Source organism: Thalia democratica, chromosome 9 (assembly GCF_965202585.1).
Source record: "Thalia democratica chromosome 9, ktThaDemo2.hap1.1, whole genome shotgun sequence".
Classification (NCBI taxonomy): domain Eukaryota; kingdom Metazoa; phylum Chordata; class Thaliacea; order Salpida; family Salpidae; genus Thalia; species Thalia democratica.
In genome coordinates this window covers 14,840,861-14,864,269 of record NC_139173.1, presented here as the reverse complement: position 1 = coordinate 14,864,269, position 23,409 = coordinate 14,840,861, and the positions used below count along the sequence as shown (strand labels likewise).

Below are 23,409 nucleotides of genomic sequence, written 5' to 3'. Positions count from 1 at the left end.
GGATACTGATGGCTCAGTATCCGCATGACCCGTTAACTTATTTTTATGTCTTAAGCCCTTCTTAGTCTTAATCATTCTAATGGTATAGTAATCACTTAAATAGTAGCTTAAACTAAAAACAACCGGTTATAATTTATACAGCACAGTTTAATCAACAATATTTAATAACAAATGTGATTTAAAAAATACGTATTAACTCAAGTAAAAATTATACAAAAAGTTGATAAAGCTGAAGAATAATTTAATAATTTCTTCAATAAGCAACAAAGTTTAATCTATAATTTGGTACTTCTTTTAAAGTAACAAATTTACAAAAGTTTAAACACTCAACTGCAATCCACTAAAAGTTCCAATTCAATGTCATCAACAAGAGTTTATAAATAAAACTGACCGTTGCTACAACAAGAATAGCATTTTGTACTAAAAATTCGTCGTTAAGCAAACGTCATAGTGCTTTAATAAATTTAAACTTGTCAGTGTTTACAACTAGTTATTTTGTAAATTTATTAACTATTATCACAACGCAGGGCAGATAGCGTTACATTTTCCTTTCTTTTTATCCTTTTTTGGCATTCTTGGCCAGGCTCCAATGATAAGCATCAAGGTCATGAGTAGACAGGAAAGAAAAATCGAACATACTGGTTTGCTAAACAACTACTGACGTAACTCATGAAACTGCTTCTTTTCTCTTGCAGCTGAAACAGGTTGCCCGCCTGCAACTCGTCACACTTCTCTAGACACTGCTGGTGATTTCAAAAATGTCACGAATCCATGACTTGTCAGTTTTTTTTTTTTTTTTTTTTTTTAGTACCAAATTAAAAATTAACCACTTTTGAAGATATAAAAAAAAGAAAAATTAATTAAAAAGAAGAGAAAAACTTTATTAAATTTGTACAGGTATTTTAACCAAAAAATAATATTTTAATTGCAACAACTAAAAAAAAAAAAATCAACTACTAATAAATCATTAAATAAACTAGTTACCAAAGAAATAAATAGAAAGAAAATAAAATTATAACCAGTTGTTTTCCATTCACTACCCCTAAATATACATAAACGTTTAAAAGCAGTAAAAAAAAAAAGATACTTACGCCGAATGAACGCTTAGAATTCATCTGAGCTAGATGCTTCGGCATAACTTATGGGGACTTCTCGTTCCCTTAAATTGTATGTTTTAGTTTCCTCACAAGTTGTAACTCTGGGAACATACGCTTTCACGTTCCTTATAGAAACCTTTACCAACCCAGAATTCTTTTGAATAATCATACTTTGCTCTGAACAAGAAAGCACTTTATATGGACCATGGTAGAGTGTGCTAAGTTTTCGCTTGTTTTGTCTCCTAAGCCAAACCCATTCGCATTCGAAAATCCCTGGTTCATAGTATGATTTATTATTGTGGCGCTTAAATTGCCTACCAATTTTAGCCATCATATTCAAAAATACTTTAGTTTCTAGAGTGTTGGGTGTGGTGATAATGTCAGTACCCTCAATTTTGTCGAACATTACTCTCCCCGAGAGATTCTGGGCCGTCCCTAGAGCATATTGAGCTGGGGTATAAGGTGAACCTTCAACGAAGGTATTGTTTAAAGCTGTCGTTATCAGAGGCAAATGCAAAGCCCAGTTTGTCTTATCAGATAACGCGCGAAGTGCAACATTGATAGTCTTATGTTGCCTCTCGATGAAACCGTTAGATTGAGGGCTGTATGGGGATACCAAACGATGATCTATTCCTAACTGCTCGAACGCTTCGGTTAACACGGTGTTAACAAATTCACGACCGTTATCAGAAACAACAACTTGAGGGACCCCGAATGGACCCACCCAGCATTGAAAAAAAGCATTTCTGACAGTCAAAGCTTTCTTATCTGTGATCGGCATAGTTACAAGAAACCCTGTGGCTCGGTCTTTGGCAGTTAAAATATACTTATTATTACAAAATGACTCATTTAAAGGACCGACAAGATCTATGTGAACGAACTGGAATCGTTCCGTATTGTCTGGAAAAAAACCAATTTTTGGACGATTATATCTTGTTACTTTGGTCGCTTGACATACCACACAGCTTTTGACCCAATGAGTCACATCTTTTATTAATGTAGGCCAGTAATAGTCTTTTGCAATAGACTCGATTGTTTTATCAATTCCCAGGTGCAACCTATCATGGGCCACATTAAATGCTGTTAGGCGCATAGATTCGGGCAGAATGATTCGCTTATTATTTTCGTCTACCACTACCGCTAAATTATCTGGTTGTAAATATTCGACCGTTTTCTTCATATTACGTGCGGTATCTACTAGCCCCGGTTCATTACATTGCAAGACCGCAATAACTTCCCTATTTATCATATTTAAGCTAGTCGTATTTTCCCCGATCACTTCATTTAACGGACTACCTAAAATTTCCTCTTCACCGTCTAAATCACCGTAATCAGACTCGCTGTCTTCAGCCTCTGACTCAGACGTATAAACAAAATCAGAATCCTGGTTATACGCACGAACATGCATTGCCGACTGTGGGGGTCGGCTTAAACTATCTGCTACTACATTATCATGGCCATCTATATGCCTTACTATTGGATTAAATTCCTTGATTGCGCATATCCAACGTTGTTCCGCTGGAGAATGATTACCCATTTCGTTTTTAATGGCCCTTTCTACTGATTTACTATCAGTACGTATTATTAAGGATCTCCCCAATATTCTGCTTTGAAAGTGCTTAAGAGACAAATACACCCCGCGAAGTTCCTTATAAAAAGTAGAACGTACTTGCTTAAATGGAGGGAGCTTTTTTGAAAAAAACGCAAGCGGTTGCATTCCCCCATTTCTCCCTTCTTGTTCCAGAACTGCGCCAACGTGGCTGTCGGAAGCGTCCGTGAAGAGAACTAGGGGTTTTGTGTGGTCTTCATAGCTTATTGTTGCTGCTTTAACTAACAGAGCTATTGTGTCATGATAAGCTTTGATTTGGCCATCAGTAAGTTTAATAATTGCCCTATTGCTTGCCTTAGATCCCCCCGAAATTTCATTAAACGGTGCCATTACTTCGGCCAAGTTTGGTATGAATCGATGATAGTAATTAATCATACCAATTACCCTTTTTAACTCTTTGCGCGTGTTTGGTAAGGGTAATTTTTTTATAGCTTCTACCTTAGATTCCATAACATCAACCCCGTCAACACCTACTGTATGACCTAAAAAATCTACCTTGGTTCTAGCAAAAGAACATTTTGCTTGATTTAAAAATAAACCGTTTGTCGATAATGTTTCTAAAACCTGTTTTAAATGTGATATGTGACTGTCCGCGGAATCTGAAAACACAAGAATATCATCTAAATATACAAAAGTGAAAGCCCCACAAGAGGACAAGATACTGTCCATAAACTGCTGAAAACGTGTTGGCGCATTCCGCAACCCGAAAGAAGTCACCTTAGGGACGAATACCCCGGAATTAGTTATGATAGCAGCATATTTTCGTGAGTTTGGATGAAGAGGTAAGCTATAGTAAGCTTCTTTAAGATCTAACGTGCTGAAAAAACGGGTACCTCCCGGAATTCTTTCCGAGAGCGTATCTATGCGCGGTAGCGGGTATGAAAATGGGCGTGTGTGGGCATTCAAAACTGTATAATCAACACAAATACGCAAATCACCATCTTTTTTGGGCACTACCGTGATTGGTGATGCACACATGTCGGCATCCCCCTTTACAACAGCACCTCTCGCAATTAGGTCTGAATAATTTTTATCTACCTTTTGTTGACAAGTTAAATTACATCTTCGCGCCTTAATCATTCGCGGTTTATAATTGTCAACTATAATTTCTAGAAAGTGGTTGTGTTTTCTAGGAGCAGTATAATCAGGAGTTTTTGTAAGCTCAGGGTAATTCAACAGTAGTGCTTGACACTTGGTCTCTAACGTAGCTATGTTATTACTATCCTTAACTTCCCCCGTATTAATTGACACAACTACCGACGCAGGCAAGTCAGCGGCCCTAAACAGTTTAGTCGTTTTGTTAGACAATTGATGCGTCAATTCTAACGTGAAAGGGCATATTAACAGTTTGTTTGACATTAAAATGTCCATACCTAAAATGCCATAACTCCTATACTCTTGAGTAACCCAAAAATTATGTTTAATGGTTTTTAAATTACCTAGCTTAAGGTCAACGCAAGCACTCCCTATGGGGTGGATTTCATTGTCGCCAATACCCTTTATAGTTCTACTGAACGGCTTAAAGTAGTGGTTTATGCCATTTGTTAGATTCTTAGGCAATATAGAAACTTCACATCCAGAGTCAATTAAGAAAAGAACGTTTGTAACATTGTCCTTTGCAAATAATAGACTTTGAGGCAAGGTTTTTGGATTTATAGACGATTTATTTGAAATAGCAAACGACCAATTAGTTTTTACAATTGGTTTTGTCGTGATATCATTACGCAATTGAGAGTGAGAGTTTGTTTCAGGTGATGGCTTTTTAGGCTGCCATGGTTTGGCAGAGGGACGAATTGGTACGGATTCTACAGGCTTATTAAGAGGAACTCTGTTCCCATCCTCATGTCCTCTCATTGTTTTGAAGATGGGAAATCGTTTTTTTGATCGTGTTGTTGCCGTAACGGGGACATAGGGCAAGTTGAAACTGCAGCACAATAGTCTGCCCTATCTCCAAACTTTGCATGTTTGTGACAAAGCGCGTTTTGTTCGTAATTCGTGCGCTTGTTATACCCTTCCCCGAAATACCCCTGACTACGACTGTGTTCATAGCTGCGGAAATGTTCCCTTTTTTGTGGAATGTTCTCATGCCATTTTTGTTTGTAATATCTCTTATTGTGCTTAAATCGCTGAGGTTCGTATGAAAAGTTTTTAGCATTTTCAAAGACCCTCTGTTCTTCAATGTCGCATATAAATTCCGTGCGCCTAATAAACTCATTATATTCAAGCCCAAAACATTCCTTTATTTTGTTTTTTAAATTATTAGGGGCATGTCTGTGCATAAAGTATTTAATTCTGTCTTCCTCTTTAGACTTTGCCCATTGCTTAGCTGCCAAAAACAAGTCCTGGAATTGAACTGGCTCTGGCCATGATGGGCTTGCACCTAATATGCGAGGCAATTTGCTTCCTTTCCCTTGTAAAAAGTTAACAAGACTGCTATAAGTTCTGTCTTCGTCGTGTGTTTCAACGAAGTCAATTATATCTGAACGGGGCCAAATTCTCTGGAGAATTTCAAACTTCTCCATTTCAGATGTTATACCATAAGCCGTACACCGGTCTTCAAAAAAACGTAACTCCACAGCCGGATCGCGTACGGCATCAATTTTTTGAAAAAGCTTACAATTTTCAAGAGTTTTTTTCTTGAAACTTATTTGTGTTGACATTTCACCTAAAGCGTGCGAGGTGTGATTGTTAAGGGTGAGGCCGCTGTCATTTATGGTCTTATTGGTATCTAATCTTCTATAAATAGCTTTTAGTTCATTTTTTAGTTTATTTTTTTTCTCTAAAACCTTAGCTTGCTCTAGTAAGTGAGCTAAATCCTCAACGTCTAAGTCAACTTCATCTATAGCATTAAAATCTACAATTTCATTATTGTCCCTAGTCTGCGCGCTTACTTCTGTTTCATGAGCGCTGTTTATTGTCGCTTGAATATTGCTGGGAGATTGTGAGTTCGATATCAAGTCAGAGTCGCCATTGAAGTCAGCGGATACTGATGGCTCAGTATCCGCATGACCCGTTAACTTATTTTTATGTCTTAAGCCCTTCTTAGTCTTAATCATTCTAATGGTATAGTAATCACTTAAATAGTAGCTTAAACTAAAAACAACCGGTTATAATTTATACAGCACAGTTTAATCAACAATATTTAATAACAAATGTGATTTAAAAAATACGTATTAACTCAAGTAAAAATTATACAAAAAGTTGATAAAGCTGAAGAATAATTTAATAATTTCTTCAATAAGCAACAAAGTTTAATCTATAATTTGGTACTTCTTTTAAAGTAACAAATTTACAAAAGTTTAAACACTCAACTGCAATCCACTAAAAGTTCCAATTCAATGTCATCAACAAGAGTTTATAAATAAAACTGACCGTTGCTACAACAAGAATAGCATTTTGTACTAAAAATTCGTCGTTAAGCAAACGTCATAGTGCTTTAATAAATTTAAACTTGTCAGTGTTTACAACTAGTTATTTTGTAAATTTATTAACTATTATCACAACGCAGGGCAGATAGCGTTACAATTGGTTCAAAAAAACCAATTGAAAAAATCTGTCTAAACTCTTTAAAAATAAAAACAACAGATTCAAAGATATTTCATTTATTAAAACATTTTAAATTATGTAGAAAATTATTTGTTTATAGAGAAATATAATAAAGATATTTTTTAGTTTAGATACATTTAGATAAGGAATAAAATTCAAATCTATTAAAATATTACTTAAATATGTAAAAGAAATAATAATTCACTTAAATTTAAGGCTTATTAATATATATTCAAGTATAACTGAAAAAAGAATATAACAAAATTTATTTGAATTTGAGTAGACAAACTCTCATTAAAGTTTTGTACTTATCAAAGTTTTGTAATGTAAATCTATGGTTACTGTAACTACGGTAACCATAGATAACACTTGTTGAAAAAAATAGAAAAAAAAACCTTCTAAATAGTGAAAACTTTGTATGTTGATTTATAATTTTTTGAGTTATTGTTTGAACAAATTGTTTAAATTAATTCCTTGATTTAGTTTTTTTTGATCCACCATTATTTTACAAAATCTAAACTATTTCTAAATGGTCCCTCTAATAATTTTACTATATCTATATGCTTATTCTTTTATAGTATGTATCAGGCACGTAGCTTGGTACGTTTCTGCAGAAACGTATACCTATGTGCGAAAAAACATGCTTTTATTTCAGCTTGAAAAGATTCCATTTTCTTAGCTTTTAGTATTGATCTATACTTACATATGCACTCCTGAGAGATAATTTTGACATATATGTACTCTTTAGCATTTTTAGTGTTGTAAAAATTAAACAAATATACATCTAAATTGTATACATTTAGCGCGTTAAAGATTTAATTTGTCAAAATGCTGCATTGCAAAATTGATTCTAATGGAAGCTGTAGCTTTTACTTCAATAATCAAAATCATGCAGTTTTAGTTACAAAAATTTGCATAATTTAATCTTGTTTCTATTAACTACCTTAAATGTTTGATTTTGAAAACGATAAAAATACTTTTGAGTTAAATTGTGATTTTTTTATACTTATTTTCAATGAAAGTTTTATGGATTTACACAAGTGGCAACACATAAAGCAAAATAAAAGTCATAGGGGGTGTGGAGCAAAATAAATTGTCTTGTATACAGTTATCACCCATACTTAAACATTCCATTTTTAAAGTCACAACGTCATTTCAGATGTTTTGATTTTTGCAGATTCGTAACTTTTTTGAGCTAGCTACGTCCCTGGTATGTATTATTAATGAAACTTTTTATAATGTTAAATAAAGCAAGTTGGTCCTTCTATTCATGATTTGATTATGTTTCCAAGTGTTTCTGTGTATGTTCCATTGTTTAGTAAAAATATTTATTGTTTGACCTATAATTAGTTCTTTGCATATATTACACTTTTTAGCATGTATTTCATAATTTTTGCAATTTAAGTATTGTTTTATTTTTATTTATCATACTTTTTTTATAACTCCCAAATTTTCCACATAAAGCACATTTCCTACGTTCAGCTGTTTGTCATTTAATTTATATTCTGTTCAGTTATATTAACATAAAAGTATAAACTATCAGATAAAGGTGTATATTTTCTACATGCATCTATTTTTTGTTAGACTGCAAATCTTGTTGCAAAAATACTTGTTGCTTGTTATACTTGCATGTTACTCTTGTTTGTTACAAGTATTTATTGTGTATACTTAACTTTTAAAATGTTATAGATATATGTTGAAAGTTAACTTTAGGCGAAAGACCAAGAGAAAGAAACGTTTGAAACCCAGATTACACAACTTAAACGAGAATTCCAAGAAATGCGAGACCAATTGACGGGTGAAAATATTTTTTTGAGTGGAAAGTTAGCTGCATTGGAAGAATTTAAAGTTTGAACTTTTCTTTTTGTTTATCGATTTTAAAATACTGTAAAACTAGACCAAAACTTGTTTAAGACCCTAGAGGGTACATCAGTTTTTTACAACTTTAACGCAATTTGAAGATTTTTAAACAAGCTACCAATTGCCTTTTACCTTTTTTTTTCAATGATCAAATTTTAAAGGAAAGGTGAATCAAAGTTTAGGAGTTCAATGCGTACTTAAAGGTAAAAAGGAATACAGTGATAAATACTTCTTTTATTTAAAAAGCTTATTTTCCCCTAAATTTTTTAAGGAGCTCACTTCAAATTTTATACCTTTATCTTGTTGGATACGTTTTTGATTGTTGATCTTATTTTAAAGATCCTTAACTTAAATAGCGCTTGCGTTTTACCACTCCGTAAAATTCAAGTTAGTGTTTAGATATAAGGGTAAAAAGTCGAAGAGTTTTATAGATTCATTATGGAAGGACCGATGTAATGAGTTGAAAAAAAAACTACTGCGTTATAAATCTATTTTATCCTACAGTTTTTAAAAAGTTGCTTTCAAATTTTCTCAGTTTAATTTTAATCTAGTAATAATCAACCCTGTTATAAGATTTTCTTAGTTTTGAGTAAAAATATATACATGTTTATTTAATGAGAAAAATATTTTTTTGTTTTGTTTTTGTCTCAGAAATCTTAAGTTTTTATATTTTTACATTATAAATTTTCTTTTAATGCAAGGGAAATTTCCTAAATGTTAGAGGATTGCTTAAAAAATGAAAAAAAAAGATATATTTTTAGTGAATTTTTAAAAATTCCGTGAAAATGGGCAATGAAAGATGTCCCTTTATTTAGTTTGAATCGGAAACTTTTACACCACTGACTATATCTTGAAAGTAAATTAGTTTATTATGTTCTATGAAAGTATCTTGTTTATACATAATTTTAGCTTTCAGCCTATGTTGATTTTTGTAAAAAAAAATTTAGACTCCCCTATGGCTTTAACTCTTAATATTTATAGTTCTTCAGTCCTAGTTAATGCTAACTGAGTACTTTTTTAGACTAAAAAAGAAGAAATGGAAAAACACCTAGAAGATTTAGAAAACCAACTTTTAGAACAAGAAAAAAAACACAAACAAATTTTGTATGACCTTGAAAGAAAAGCTGTTGTAGACAAAGACAGGTTTTTTTGTTTTGCTAATAACTATTTGTTATTTAAAAACCATATACTTTATCATTTATAGCAGGGTTTCAAGTCCACAGAGTTAACTCGAGTTAGTTAAAAAAATATTTTTTAGGAAATTTCAAGTTAGTTTTTGATCTTAATATAAATGAGTCTGAGTTAATTTTATTTTTGACGGTAAAAAAAAGTTCTATACTGTTCAATTTGTAGTTAGTTTTTATTTTGAAAGTTAAGTTATCAGATTATGTTTTCTTTTCACGGCTACTAGTATTACTTGAGTTTTTGTTTTTTTGCCACTTTTGCAGTACACTATTGACGCTTTTCTTTGTCCATTAAAAAAGGACAAAATAACGAAGTCTATTTTTAAAGTCTAAAAAAATCGTATTAAGTATACGAAGCTTGGTTTATTAAAATAAAAAATAAATAAAACTAGTTTTGTTTATTTTTTTTAAATTAAGAACTTAAATTTTAAATTTAATACAAAGAGATTATTATAAATGAAATAAACAAATTTTGATCATATCACTTTCATCATCAGACTAAAGCTCTAGGTTAAACGAGAGCCAAGTTTTGTTCTTATTAAAACTCATCACTCAGTCGTAACTATATAAAGTTATAGTCGTCAACCTACAAACATATATCATGTTTAACTACGGAACAACCATTCGCTCACATGAGTAGTGACGTCCGGCCGTCTCAAAAATATGTGCATTATTTATATTGAAACTCGTCGCTCAGTTGTAAACCAATTTTGAGCTTGACTCAAGTACTTCAAAGATTAAGCTTTGGCTCTGGAAACTTTTGCTGATGTTTTGTTTTTGATCAGAAAAGGATATGTTAAAAAGTACATTCAGAATTATCACTTGTACACTAACACTTAAACATTGTAAACTCATACCCAGATGTTTAAATATGTAATTTATGGAATTTTCAAAAGTTCCAAAACGCCATTGTATAACGAAGTTTGACAATTTGATTTTTAATAACAGGTGGGGAGATTTATTTTAAATTTCTGGCAAAGAGGCCGATTATAAAATGAATTTAGAGAATATTGGTCTAAATAGAGGCATATAATCTAAAACTGCTTTTAAAACCCTGTTTATAGAGTTAAAATTAAAAAAATAAACGTAAGTTTTTCGAAGATAAGTGTTTCCTGAAGTAAAATAATTTATACCTTATTATTGACTTGCCTTTTAAACAAAATAAAAAAATTTAAAGTTTGAGGAGAAGACAACAGTCGTTTTCGTCTTCAATAAGAAACTGATCTATTAGACTTACTTAATTTGGTTTTTATATCTCATAAGTTACTTTGAGTTTTGTAAAGCGATAAAAAAAGTCTGATAGTCAATAAAAAACCGTAAGTTTCAAATGTTAAAATCAAGTTGTGTGCTAATAGATTTTGGTACGGAAGCTCTATATGTAGCTTTTTTAGAATTCTCGAAAATTTGTTTATTTTTGCCAAACTTTCTGAACGTTTGGAATTGGGTGTATGTTAACTATGTTTTCACTATATTTACCATTTATATCACTGTATGTATAAACTATATTTTCTGAGTAAAAGAAGACTTTTTTATGGATACTTATATATTTTATTGATTTTGAACCAGTCACACGTTGTTACTTAAGTTTACGCGGACCTGGAAATTAACTGACTTACGTCATATAACGATATCGGTGACGGTTACTTAAGCTAATGTTTAGAATTGACTTAGCTAAATAACTTAGCTAAGTCGATTTATCAAACGCAAATTAAACTTATACTATCATTTAAACTTAGCCTACATAAGTAGTAAGATTGTTAGAATGCCTAAACTACATATGAAATCGAGTCTCACAAACAAAATATGTATTTACAAGTGAATAAAGTACGACAAAACAAAATACAAACTGCTAAAAAATAACACCAAATACACTACTTTGACTCTAAAAATCATATAAAAAATATTCGCCATCGTTACACCAGTAACGATCGGAAATACAATACTTTTACAAGAAATTGAAATGTAATCGACCAAAAACTAAAAACAATCCTTATTTTCGAGCGTAGCTCGATCTCTTAAGCTAATTTTGAGAGAAAAGAAGGAAAGAAAGCCACTTTCGACTGCAAAAAATACCAATGGCATTACAGTTTAAACAAATTGCTATTTTCATTTTACCGTATTGTAATGTTAATTTGATATTATCATTAGGCAAACAAAACAGTAATTCTTTATTAGCAATTTAACACAAAAAAAAAACGTCATGTAGTAGTTTAAAGTAAAACAAAAACGTTATAAAAAGTGTTTGTACACTAAAAATGCAAAAAAAAATACAACATATATTTAACGATAAGGCCTTTAAATGTTTGACAAAAACATTTAAATTTTGAAGCTAATGCACCTTAGTGTTAAAGCTATTTTACGGTGAGTAATTCTACTAAATTTTTATACTGAAAGAAATCGTAAGTAAAGGGTTTAAAAATTGTTCTTAAGTTCCAACTTTCTTTCTTTAGAGGCTTTAGATTTTTCTATCCCTCGTTTTTTTTAAATTTCTTCGAGACTTTAGCTTTGACATGTACCTCGTCTCTCTCTTGTTCTGTTTGAATGAATGGAGTCAAGTTAATGTCTTAAAGAAATCTCCGATTAATTAAGCTTCAACGGCCTCTTTAAGTTCTATAAATGCACTGCTTTCAAAACTCAGATCAGTCTTGAACTTAAGCTGTTTTGTGTGCAAGACGTTGAAATGAAAAATTTAAATTCAAAAGCTCTTTGGATTTTTGAAAACGACGGATCTCACAAAGAGCAAACGTACTTAGGCAATAACGACGATGCTTTTTGACACCTCTAGTTACTTGAGTACCTTTGTGTTTTCTTGTTGAGGCTTTTCCTCCAATCAACACATATATAGGTCATAGAAAATATGCATTCAGTTAAACATTATATTCAATTTGCTCGCTTGATTTACTAGATTAAGCTCTTCCCTCGCCAGCGCTTTATTAAATATTTAAAAGCAAAAAATAAAAAAAGTTACGCACGTTTGCCAAAGATATGTTGTTTGTTAATATCAGCTTTTGGCTTCCAAATTTATTTGCTGAATGACATAAATATTTTGGTTAATAATTTCTGAAAAACAAAATTTTAAATTCTAAAAACGAACGTTGTGTTAAACAGAAAGTAATATGTATATATTGTTTATTGAACGATAAAAAAGCGCTCAAAATTTTGGTCTAAGGACCTTGTGTACGAAAAAAATCTTTTCGTTATCGAAAACAATATGGTTAAGTAATTTTTTTTTAAATGCTGTGGTACATTAAACACAGTAGGCCCACAACAAGAAATAGAAAAAAATTGAAAATTTGTGTTTAGGAAACCAAGATTTTAAAGATATTCTATCTGAAACAAAAGTTATGCCATTTAGTGCAAGGCAATTTAAAGAGTTTTTGTTAGTCGAAATTTTGATGTCTTTAAAAATCTAAAATCAACGGTCAAATAAAAAAACTATTAGAATACTCTAGTAACATAAAAGTATTTATTACATTTACCGTATTTTATAAAAAGATATTCTAAAGCTTTATCATTTAAATAGATTTAACAAAGAGTTTTTTAAAATATTAAATGTTTTTTAGCGACACTCTTGTAAACTATTTAAAATTAAGTTACTTTTTGCACGCGTCGCCTGTACATATGTATACATTAAAAAAACCATCAGACTTATTATATTTTAAAACAATTAATCAAACATTAAGGTCGTTTGCCGTTTTTATATGACATATAGTTTTTATTCAGTTTTAGCCGACGTGTTCTTCGAAAACACCCTATAAAACCTATCTTATAAAGTTTCATTAAATAATTTTAGTAGAATGAGTGGTTTTTTATTATTTAAACTAATTATTAAGGGACAAGGGGGGAGTTAATCATTTTTTTTACAACTTCATCTAAATTTGTAGAGTTCCAACTTTGCTATAAGCTAATAATTTTTGAGGTATAACTGGTTAAAGTCGGAGAGTACAACAGGTTCTTTATGGAAGGAGAAAACTAAAACGGCGAATAAATAGAAACCACTAAAATCTATCTTCTACGTTTTTTGAGATAACTACCTCTAACTTTAAGCAAATCCTCCTTGCAATACTTATTAAAGTCTGTAGTAACGAAAATTAAAAAAAAGTAAGCATGAAGTTTTTATGACAAAATAAATAAAACAAACTGTTTTTTGTCATTTACAACAATTTTTTCTAAATATTGTAAGGAAAATTTTGAGATAGTTATCTAAAAAAACGTAGGGGGAGATACTTTAGTTAAAATTGTCCTTTTTGCCGTTTTAGTTTGCGCCTCCCTTCTGTACTCCCTGACTTTAACCGGCTAAACCTCAAAAATTAATTTGAATTTTGAATATCTGTAAAAAGAAACTAGTAGCTTAGATAAAATAAGGTCAAGTTGTAATAAAAGTTACTACTCCCCTATGCACTAATTATCTATTAAATATCTACAAGCTGTTACGAAACGAAATTATTTAAAATACGAGTTTAATCTGACTCATTTTAAATTATACAAAAATATTTTAATATTAAAAAAAGCGTGGAGTAAAAACATTTTATAAAGAGCTACTACTTCTGATAACGTCTGATAACTTGCGTTCTATAAGAATTTTTTTAATACTTAGTTTGGAAAACTCAATAGATACAATCTTAGACTACATTAAAATTAAATTTTCGTATAGATTTACATATAATAACAAATTTACACAGTACTGTTTCTTTATTAAACTAACACATGTTTTTGTTTGTTAACAGGTATAAACACAGATCAACGGAGCTCTGTAAAAAATAAATATTGTAAGTAAAGAATAGAAGCTAAAGTAGGTGTATATGTGTGTTATTAATAATAATAATAACCACTATAGATTATTGTAGACAATACCCATTAATCTACAATATTCTATAGTAAATATGCTTAATGTTTAAAACAACTAATTATGAATAAATTGTAAAATAAAAAGGTTTTAACCTCGATATTTAAAGTTTATGTATTAGAAGGCCTATGTAAGAGAGTTTTTGAGCAATGTATACTGATGAAACTTCTTATGTTCAATTTTGCCTTCAACTATGTGTGAATTTCTTTTTTTGCTGGTGAGCACTACAGTTATGGAATAGTGCATACTAAAAATAAGTATAGTAAGCAAAGGATATTGAAAAAATATATGTAAATAAATTTTTAATTTTTAGAAATCACCTGTTTTTATATTTATCCTAGTAATAGTTGTGTTTAGCACAATCTACTAAAAGCTTTTTGTCTGATAATTTAGGTGGTACAATGAAAACTTGCTATAATTTCCTTATAAACTTAGTATTTACTGTTTTGTATATATACTAAAATACTGTTTATAATATACATATTTTATGTAAATTGATAATTTTATTTACAAAATTTGTGTTTATTATTTATTGTAAGGCTTCTAAATTCTAGTGAAGTTTTTTACAATGATAATTCTTTATATTTATGTTATAGTTTTAAGTTCTCAAAAAAAAAAAACTTAAGTATCTAAATTAATTTTATTGAACTTAAAGTTATAAACAGGCTGAAAAAAGAAATGATCTTAAGAGTTAATGAAGTAGCAGCAGAATTTCGTAAAGTGTCAAATAAACAAATGTCTGAAACGACTAAAAGAAATATAAGAGAAAATTTGTCACTTAATATGCAGCTAGGAAAGATGTCTGAAAAAACCAGAGATTTAATTCAAGTTAATTAGATTAATTTATAACAATAGTTATATTTGTAAAAAATATTTTTCATTTAAGGAAAATGATACTTTAAAAGAAACTGAAAAAGAATTAAAAATTCAAATTCAAATACTAGAAGCTACTCAAAAAGATATTGCTAAAAAGAATAACGGAAATCTTAAAGTAAGTTTTGTTTATTAAAAAGATTATTTTAAGTGATTTGAAGCGGGTCCTATCAAAACCAACTTTTAAAGCCCCTGATATAACTAGTAATTTTAAAGTACTTTGTCAAAAACAAAAACTTCTAAAATATAACCCGTAAAGTTAGACTATAATATAAGGGATACAAGCTTAAAATGTAGATGTTATAAATATTATTTATTGTAATAATGTTTGTAAAAATAATTAATATTAATATTAGTCAAATATGGCAAAAATAAAATATAGTTAATTTCGGCAAATATGGCAAATTTTAGTAAACATCTTATAGGTAAAAAGATGCATAAGATTCTCAAATAAATAGATTTTATAAAAGATGATCAAATGTTATTATATGATGTTAACACTCTTGGTTTTCTATTCATTATGTTATTTTTTACCTTTAATAACTTATCTAGTCCTAACTAAACTAAACTTTGTCCCTGGTAAGATAGTTTAAATTAACTAAATATATTAGGTGCTTATTGATCGAGCTACAATGTGGTTATTTGAAGCATTTTATTTATCGCTTGAATAGCTAATAAATTACTTGTTAAATTATAACAAATTGGAAAAACTATTCAGAATATTTTCGATGGGAACGGGTCTAAATTGCACGAAGACAAAATTGCTCGAGGGGATAAAGTTACACGAAGACAAATTTGCACCAAGGGTCAATTTTGCACGAGTTACAATTTTTCACGAGAAGAAAAAGAATAAAAAAAAGTTACTGACCGAGGGTTAGGAGTAACAGTGATAGTAAGTATAAAAAATAGCTAATAAAAATTATTATATAAAAAGAAAAAAATAGCTAAGGACCGAGGGTTAGGGGTAACAGTGATAGAAAAAAAAAAAATAATAAATAAAAATTAATTGAAAAAATATTACCGACCAAGGGTTAGGGGTAACAGTGATAGTAAAAAAAAATAATAACAAAAAAAAAAAACTTATCCCGTGCAAAAGTGATCCTTCGTGCAATTTTACCCCCTCGTGCATAAGTGTCCTCGTGCAAAAGTATTTTCCTGTAATTTTGTGCCTTCAAGCAATTTTGCCCCCTTGTGCAATTTTGTACGCTTGTGCAAATTTGAAAGCTACCCATTTACGATGAATACTGTATTTGAAGTGTAAAAAGCTTAGTCAAAAAAAGTATAGCATGAATAAAGAGTATATCTTAATTTTATTATAATCTACTAAACTTAACAGGGGTTGCCACTCAAAATTTTGTTAGTTTGACTTTTTAAGATTTTGACCTATTTAGCCTGACTTTTACCTTCTTCTCAGGAACGCATTTTAGGTATGCACTTTTAGTTAAGTACGTTTTCTGAGTACGTATATTTTGATAAGTACACATTTATATTACGCACTTTTATTAAATACTCACTTATTATCAAACATCTATTATCATACATCTGCTATATAAAATAATTCCTTTAATTACTTACTATGAAATCTTTTTGAAAAAAAAAACTATTAACAGAAAATATCCTCTTACTGATTGTACAAACTTATATAATCAGAAAAATATTAAAGAATTAAATTTAGGTTCATATCTGTTATATAAAATTTAATACTACCCAATACCATTAGATATAAAGTCTTTAAATTAAAAATTAATTAGAAAATAATCTACAAAGATTATTTTTACAAGATGAAGTAACTGTAAAATATAAATAACAACTAAACTATATATAGTAAAGGTTTTATAGAATTAACATTTTTCTTAATATATATATTTGTTTATTTTTATATTTAATGTTCTCAACATATAACACATAAATTTTATATTATTTGTCATATTTACCTTTATTATTTTATTACAGAGATACAATTTGAAAATTCGCTTTGCGGTGAAACAGTGCAATTGTGTTTCTTAAAATATTTTCTATTTATTTCAATCTTCTTTAAGGATAGATTTCTCTGTCAAATTTGTTTTTAACTCAATAGTTGTACCTCAGTTTCACTATGGAAGTGTCCTTGCCACAAATCATCAATACTAAAAATTGCAAAAAAAAATGTTTTTTTTTGCAATTTTGACCTAAAAAACTGACTTTTGGCCATTATGAACTAGCCTGACCTTTTCCAAAAACTGACTTAGCCTGACCCGTTGCAACCCTGATTTAAGTTTTTTTTTTACATCATCCACATGTGCCGTACTTTTTCACAATTTTTGTAGGTTTACTAAACGACTAATAAAATAGTACTACATAAACTTTATTTGTTCTTTCAAAAAAAAAAAAACTCAGTTAGTAAATAAACTAACTTATTTTTATTATAATATAAGGTAACTTTTAGTGATCTTTTTCCCGGTTGAGGTATATTTTTTAATTTATCCAAGTTTGTTTTAAGCAAAAATCAAGCCTTTAAATTTACTTGCTCCAACTGGCAAAATTTCAGTTGTAAATAGAGTTTTTAATTTTTTGATACAGTAAACTTATTCAAGTCTCAGATTTCTAATTACTAATTTTAAAACAAATATTCAAAAATTTTATTTTTATATATTTCCAGTTGTGAGTCTACTATTGCTTGTTTTCTGTAACTTATAATCTAGTAGGTTTAGAGTATTTTATTATTGATAACAAGTAAGCAAGATTTTCTTTTAAAATAAGTTTTAATTATTTCTATAAAAAGTTCACTAAAAATTTAAATACAAGGTTTTGAAAATGATAACATCTAAAGCAAGAGAACAAGAAATTATTATTGATGAATTAGAAGCTAGAGAAGGTAATTTAGCTCAACTTAAAGAAGAGCATGAGAAAAAAATACACGAATTTCATCAACTTCAAAACAAATTTGAAAAGTTGCTGTTTTATATGTAGCACTTAGCAGTAGTTTTTGGTATTCGATGAGTCAATGTGGTTTTATCTTTGTAATTCTTAATGAAGTTATTTACATATGGTTTGATCGTACCAATTCGATCATCAGTACACTGTGATCTTGGTTTCGTCCTTTTGAGACTCTTCAGTCAGCCGCAAACGAAACCAGGTAGCAGTCAATCTACAAACGGTTTATTATGTTTTACAACTAAAGTACCGTTTGCTGGTATTGATCAGTGACATCAGTTTTGTATTTTGCCGTGCAACGTTTAATAAGTTTTCCACCAGGTTAGACATCTGGTACACTCGTTTTAAATACAGTTAAAGAAAACATCGGCAAAAGTCTACAGAGTCTTAACCTGGACTTTCTTATGATGTGAGATAAGATCAAGTTATAATAAAGTTTGATCATCAGACCGTAAGCTTTCGGTAGACTAAGACCCGGGTTTCGTTCTTATTGAAACTACTCAGTCAGCCATAACTGAAAAACTTGTTGTTCTCATTCTACAAATGGTTCATCATATTTACCATGAAGGTCTTGCCTAGTAGAAAATGTATTAAACGTTCCACGGCAAAAGACAAAGGTAAAAAATTATAAACTGTTTGTTAATTGACGTCTACTGATTTTTCGTTTGTGGCAGACTGACGGATTACAATAAGAAAGAAACCCGGGTCTCATTTTTTCGAAATCTTGTGGTCTTATGATATAATCGGTATGATAAAATCTTATTATGATTTGAGTCTGTCTCAGGGCATAAGAAAGTTTAGGCTTTGGCTCTGTAGACTTTCGCTGATGTTTTGTTTATTAAAATCATTTTCAGTTGATTGTTTAGATACCAATTTTAGGTAACTGATTTAAATTTTTCTTTTATATTTTATTGCTACTGAATTTAAATTAAATTGTAATCAATTATTGCTAAGTTACTTTATTGCAAATAGTTCAGGTTATTTTAGTTAATTTAGAATGTTTTTATCAACATATACAACAACTAAGTTCAAAAAAAAGAACTCTAGTAACTAAAAATGGTGAGAAACTAAAATGTGAGCGTAACAAACAACTTTTTTATACATACCTCTAAAGAAAATAGTTTTTTAAATTATTCCGCTAGCAAGTATTTGTTTGTGTCATTTAAAAAATGCTTTTGTACAATCAAATTAAGTTCACCTAGTTAAGTTCACCTAGTGTAGTATCACCAAAAATAAATGAATAACGTAAAATTAAAATGTATATAATACAGTTATCAAACAATTTCCAATTGTTTAATTTCTCTTTTTACAACAGTTTACTTCTACAGCATTATCGGTTGAAAAACATTAGTTTTCTTTTTTTTGTTTAGTATTATAAAAAGCTAGACTTTGTAAAGCATAAGTTTTATAGCTTCTACCAATAAACGTTAGTTTCAAATTTTTGTTTAAAAATTTATTTCACCTTAATTCTAGCTTTTATATTTATAGCGATGTAAAACCAATTCAAATTAAAAAAAATCAAGTTATTGTTAATATTCTCAATAATTATTTTTTTCATCGTAATCTTGTTAATTATTATTAATTAACATATGCTTTTTTTATGAAATTTTTTTTTGAGATCTTGATAAAATATGACTATTTTCATTAATTATGAATTTTCTACTTAGAAACTATTTTTCAGTTTTCATTACCATCATAGTTTTATTAGATAGACGTAAATTAGCCTTTTTTTAATTTTTTTTTATAGATGTGGCATCTTAAAATTTTTATAACAATTTGAATAGTCGTTATTATAGTTTCGTAAAACTAACAATATGCAAAGTAAGTATTTACTTTTGTAAGAAAGTTTTTATTAGTTTAAGATACCTATAGCAACTACATATTTGTAAACTACTCATCTTTTTTTTTAATAATAATTGTTCAATAAACTAATACCTGTCTAAAATATTAAAAGCTTAGTTTATTAAACTTTTATCTAAACAGAGCGCTAAATATATGCCCTAGTTTATTGATTAAAAAAATGGCTTTCAAAATGAAAAAAAAACATATCATTACAAATTAAATATTCACAAAAATTTATAGAATCTTTAACTAAAAAAGTCAAGGAAATTAATTCATACTATCAATAATTAAACATTTAAACAAAACCAAGAGATTGACATAAACACACAAAATAAGTCGGACGTTGAACAGTTAACTTTTTTTACAGCAATTTACGTTCGTAAATGCTCATTACAATTGTAAAAACGTTTGTCATCTATTTTCAAAAACAATACCGTAAGCAAATCGGCATAGACCAGCAAAAAAGTATCTGACTACTTCAGCAACGAAAGCAAACGCTCGTTATAGTTTGTAAAACATAGGTTGAAAACTTTTAAAATTTAGTAAGATATTGTGACGTATACAGCGAATGTCATATATAAATACACTTGCTCTGCAGATCAGAGCATCTTCTTCATATGAGAGACATTTAAACCAGTTTTTTGAAGGATTACAGGCAACTTGAAAACAGATTATTACAGCGCAATATTTGATCATCTGTTAAATTACTAACACTGTCTGTCCTCAGACCTTGTACAAAATTTTAGATTTGAAAAATGATGCACTAACAGTAAACTTAAAAGCCTGGAATCTTACGGAATGGTAAAGTAAAACTATTAAATATTTACTTATTAGTCTTTTTATACTTAACTTTAGTTTACTTTAACCCTGTATACGTCATAATATCTTCACTTTTTTTTAAGTTTTCAATTTATGTTTTTAAATTTGATAAGCACACAAAGTCTGTCGAATTGCTTCGTATAAAAATAATAAAATGAGTATTTTCTGTCCATGTATATTAAGTTTCAAATGGTATTTAAAAGCTTAAAATTGGTGTATTTAATTACAGGTAATACTAATGAGATATAAAGTTACTTGGAACTTTTTGTTATTACTTCTGTTTTATTTTGTGTTAAAATGTTTATTTAAACATACTTGATAAAACAAATAGTAGTACACATTATACACTCATTAGTCTAAGTAGAATATTAGACATTTAAACATGATTTTTTTTTTAGAAAATTGTTAGAATTAAAAAGCATGGAAGAAAAGTTGAACGATGTAAAAATTCAAAAAGATGTCGCTATTAAAAATGAGGAAAGCATAAGAAAAATTCTTGGTGCTACTGCCTATACATTAAAAAAAGTTTTTTAAATGCATTTTCAGTTTTTTATAGCTGCATACCGGAAGCTTAAGCTTTAAAGTGTTTACGTATTACATTTTTCTGACAAATATTTTTTAAGAAACTTTTTCGTTAAAATTTAGTTATCACTTTAGTATTTATTACTGTTTTCTGGGATTTCAACAAAAACAAATGTGTAAACTATTGTTTCTTAACTAGGTATTTTAAAAATACGTTAACTTTTACTTATAGCTTAATTTTTTTTTGATGACACATTAAGCTATTTCTAATATCCAACTAATTAGACTATTTACTTAGAACCTAGCTATATAAATTGGAAAAGTTATTTTAAATATTTTTATTATCAAATTAAATTTTATTCAACAAATTTTATCTTTAGACTATTTCTTGTCAACCGTCTGAAGAGAGTGAGCTGTTAAGTAATCGAACGACAATGGTTGAAAGAATGCTGCAAATTTTACAAAATGCTGCCATTGCTGAGATTGGTCCTATTCCATCTGATTTTTTGACAGAAAAACAAAAAGTAATACAACTAATTTAGTTTTTTTAAAACGGCATTTAAAGCCTTTTTATTTTTTTATACATCCACTGTTTTTCTACGAAAACCTTATGTATAAACTATAAATTCAAACTTTTTTTAAGTATTTAAGTATTTAAAAAAAAGTATTTAGTTTTAGCTTGTTTAGCTCAAACCTAAAATGTTTTTTCATTAATTGTAGTGTGTTTTTAGAAATGTTTAAGATTTTTGTTATGGGCTTTTCTTACTTAAAATTTTCTTAATAAATTAAAACAAAACTTTGTTAATTAACCATTAGAAAACGATACAAACATAAAACAGATAATTTGTAAATATTTCAATCTTTATAAATCACCTTTTTATAAGTTTTAAAGACTAAAATATTTTAGTTTAGTTTCTAATCAGATAGTTATTGCTGAAATTGATTCAAAGTATAGTAAAATAAACTTTAGTTTTTTTAAAGATTAGTTACACCTTAAAAAATACAAGTGTAAAACAAATCTGTTTTATGACTGATAATATTGAACTTGGTTAAGTTTGAGTTTAAAACAATATTTTTAGTTATTGGAAAATAATTCAAATTTGAATTGAACAGTAAAATGCTTACAAATACACAACAATAAAAAGATCTACTTATATAGTTTTCAGTTGTACACATCTCGTTGTTTTTAAGTGTTTGGGTCGCGAGTTCTTATGAACAGCGAATTAAGAAATGATAAGTGATATGTATTTATTATAGATTAAATTTTGATTCTCCTATCCGTGTAATTCAATAATTTAACTGTTCAAAAATCACATATATAAAAAACTAAGAAAACTATAAAAGTTTTACTTACCGGTTGATTTAACAAAAAACTGAAGTAGGCTCGTTAAAAATTTTTTTAAATCTATAATTAATTTCAGATATAAAAATATTAAACGATTTTTTATGCCTTGTAGATCTAGAGTTGTTAACTTTAAGTTTAAAACAATCAATAGTTTTGCACTTTTTGCGAACAGTAAAGTCAAATTTTTTATTCAAATTCAAATTCAACTTTTTTATTCATAAGTTAGAAACCAAGAGCTCTGAAGCTATTATTAATCTTAAATAAAAAACAAACCAAATAATTCTTTGTACTTTATAGGACTTGTATTGTTAACTTAAGTTAAAAACAAGCAATTATATATTTATTACGAAGTTTTAAGTCAAACCTAATTTATAAATATCTCTTTTTGAGTGTAAATTTTGATAGATGTACTTTTTTTTGCAGCTTTGTAGCATTTTTGAGCCTGCTACAGTTGGTCTGCAGTAATTTTTTTTTAATTATTAAACTTTATTTTTTTTTTATATAACTACATAGTGCCTAAATTCTTTGCAGACTTTGATGGCTGTTCTTACTACTAAATCAAAAACTGAAGAATCGAATACAAGCAAATTAGAATCGGATATTAAAAAGAATTCACACTACCAGCTTGGCGATCTCGGACTTGTGCCACGACCACAGCTTGATTTGAACAGTGTTGTTAAATCTCCAAATTTGACAAAGGTTTATGACCTTGCCAGAGTAAATCAAAAAAATAAAATTCGGCTAAACGATTTGCCAAGCACGAACACAAAAAACAGTGGAGTTCTACCACCAATCAGTTGTGAAACTACTGCAACCTAATGTTTAGACATTTAAAACAATATAAATTAACAGGCAGCTTTTTTGATATTGTTCATGATATTTTTTGATTTTTAGTCCAGTCTACGTGAAATACAAAGTTGTTTTATAATATAAACGACTATATTTTACTAAAT

The 23,409-nt window shown here is 28.9% G+C and overlaps 1 protein-coding gene across 1 annotated transcript in view; it reads left to right on the top strand.

Annotated features, from left to right (window-relative positions):
* Positions 1-23,409, top strand: part of LOC145843916 (cilia- and flagella-associated protein 157-like) — a 29,165-nt gene extending 5,756 nt beyond the window's left edge. Inside the window, exons 3-10 of the mRNA XM_082951191.1 lie at positions 7,966-8,100; positions 9,134-9,255; positions 14,808-14,970; positions 15,029-15,133; positions 17,800-17,945; positions 20,988-21,114; positions 21,492-21,635; positions 22,988-23,409. Of these exons, the coding sequence (XP_082807317.1) occupies positions 7,966-8,100; positions 9,134-9,255; positions 14,808-14,970; positions 15,029-15,133; positions 17,800-17,945; positions 20,988-21,114; positions 21,492-21,635; positions 22,988-23,275 (1,230 nt within the window). The 3' untranslated portion in view covers positions 23,276-23,409. The remainder of the gene's footprint in view (positions 1-7,965; positions 8,101-9,133; positions 9,256-14,807; positions 14,971-15,028; positions 15,134-17,799; positions 17,946-20,987; positions 21,115-21,491; positions 21,636-22,987) is intronic.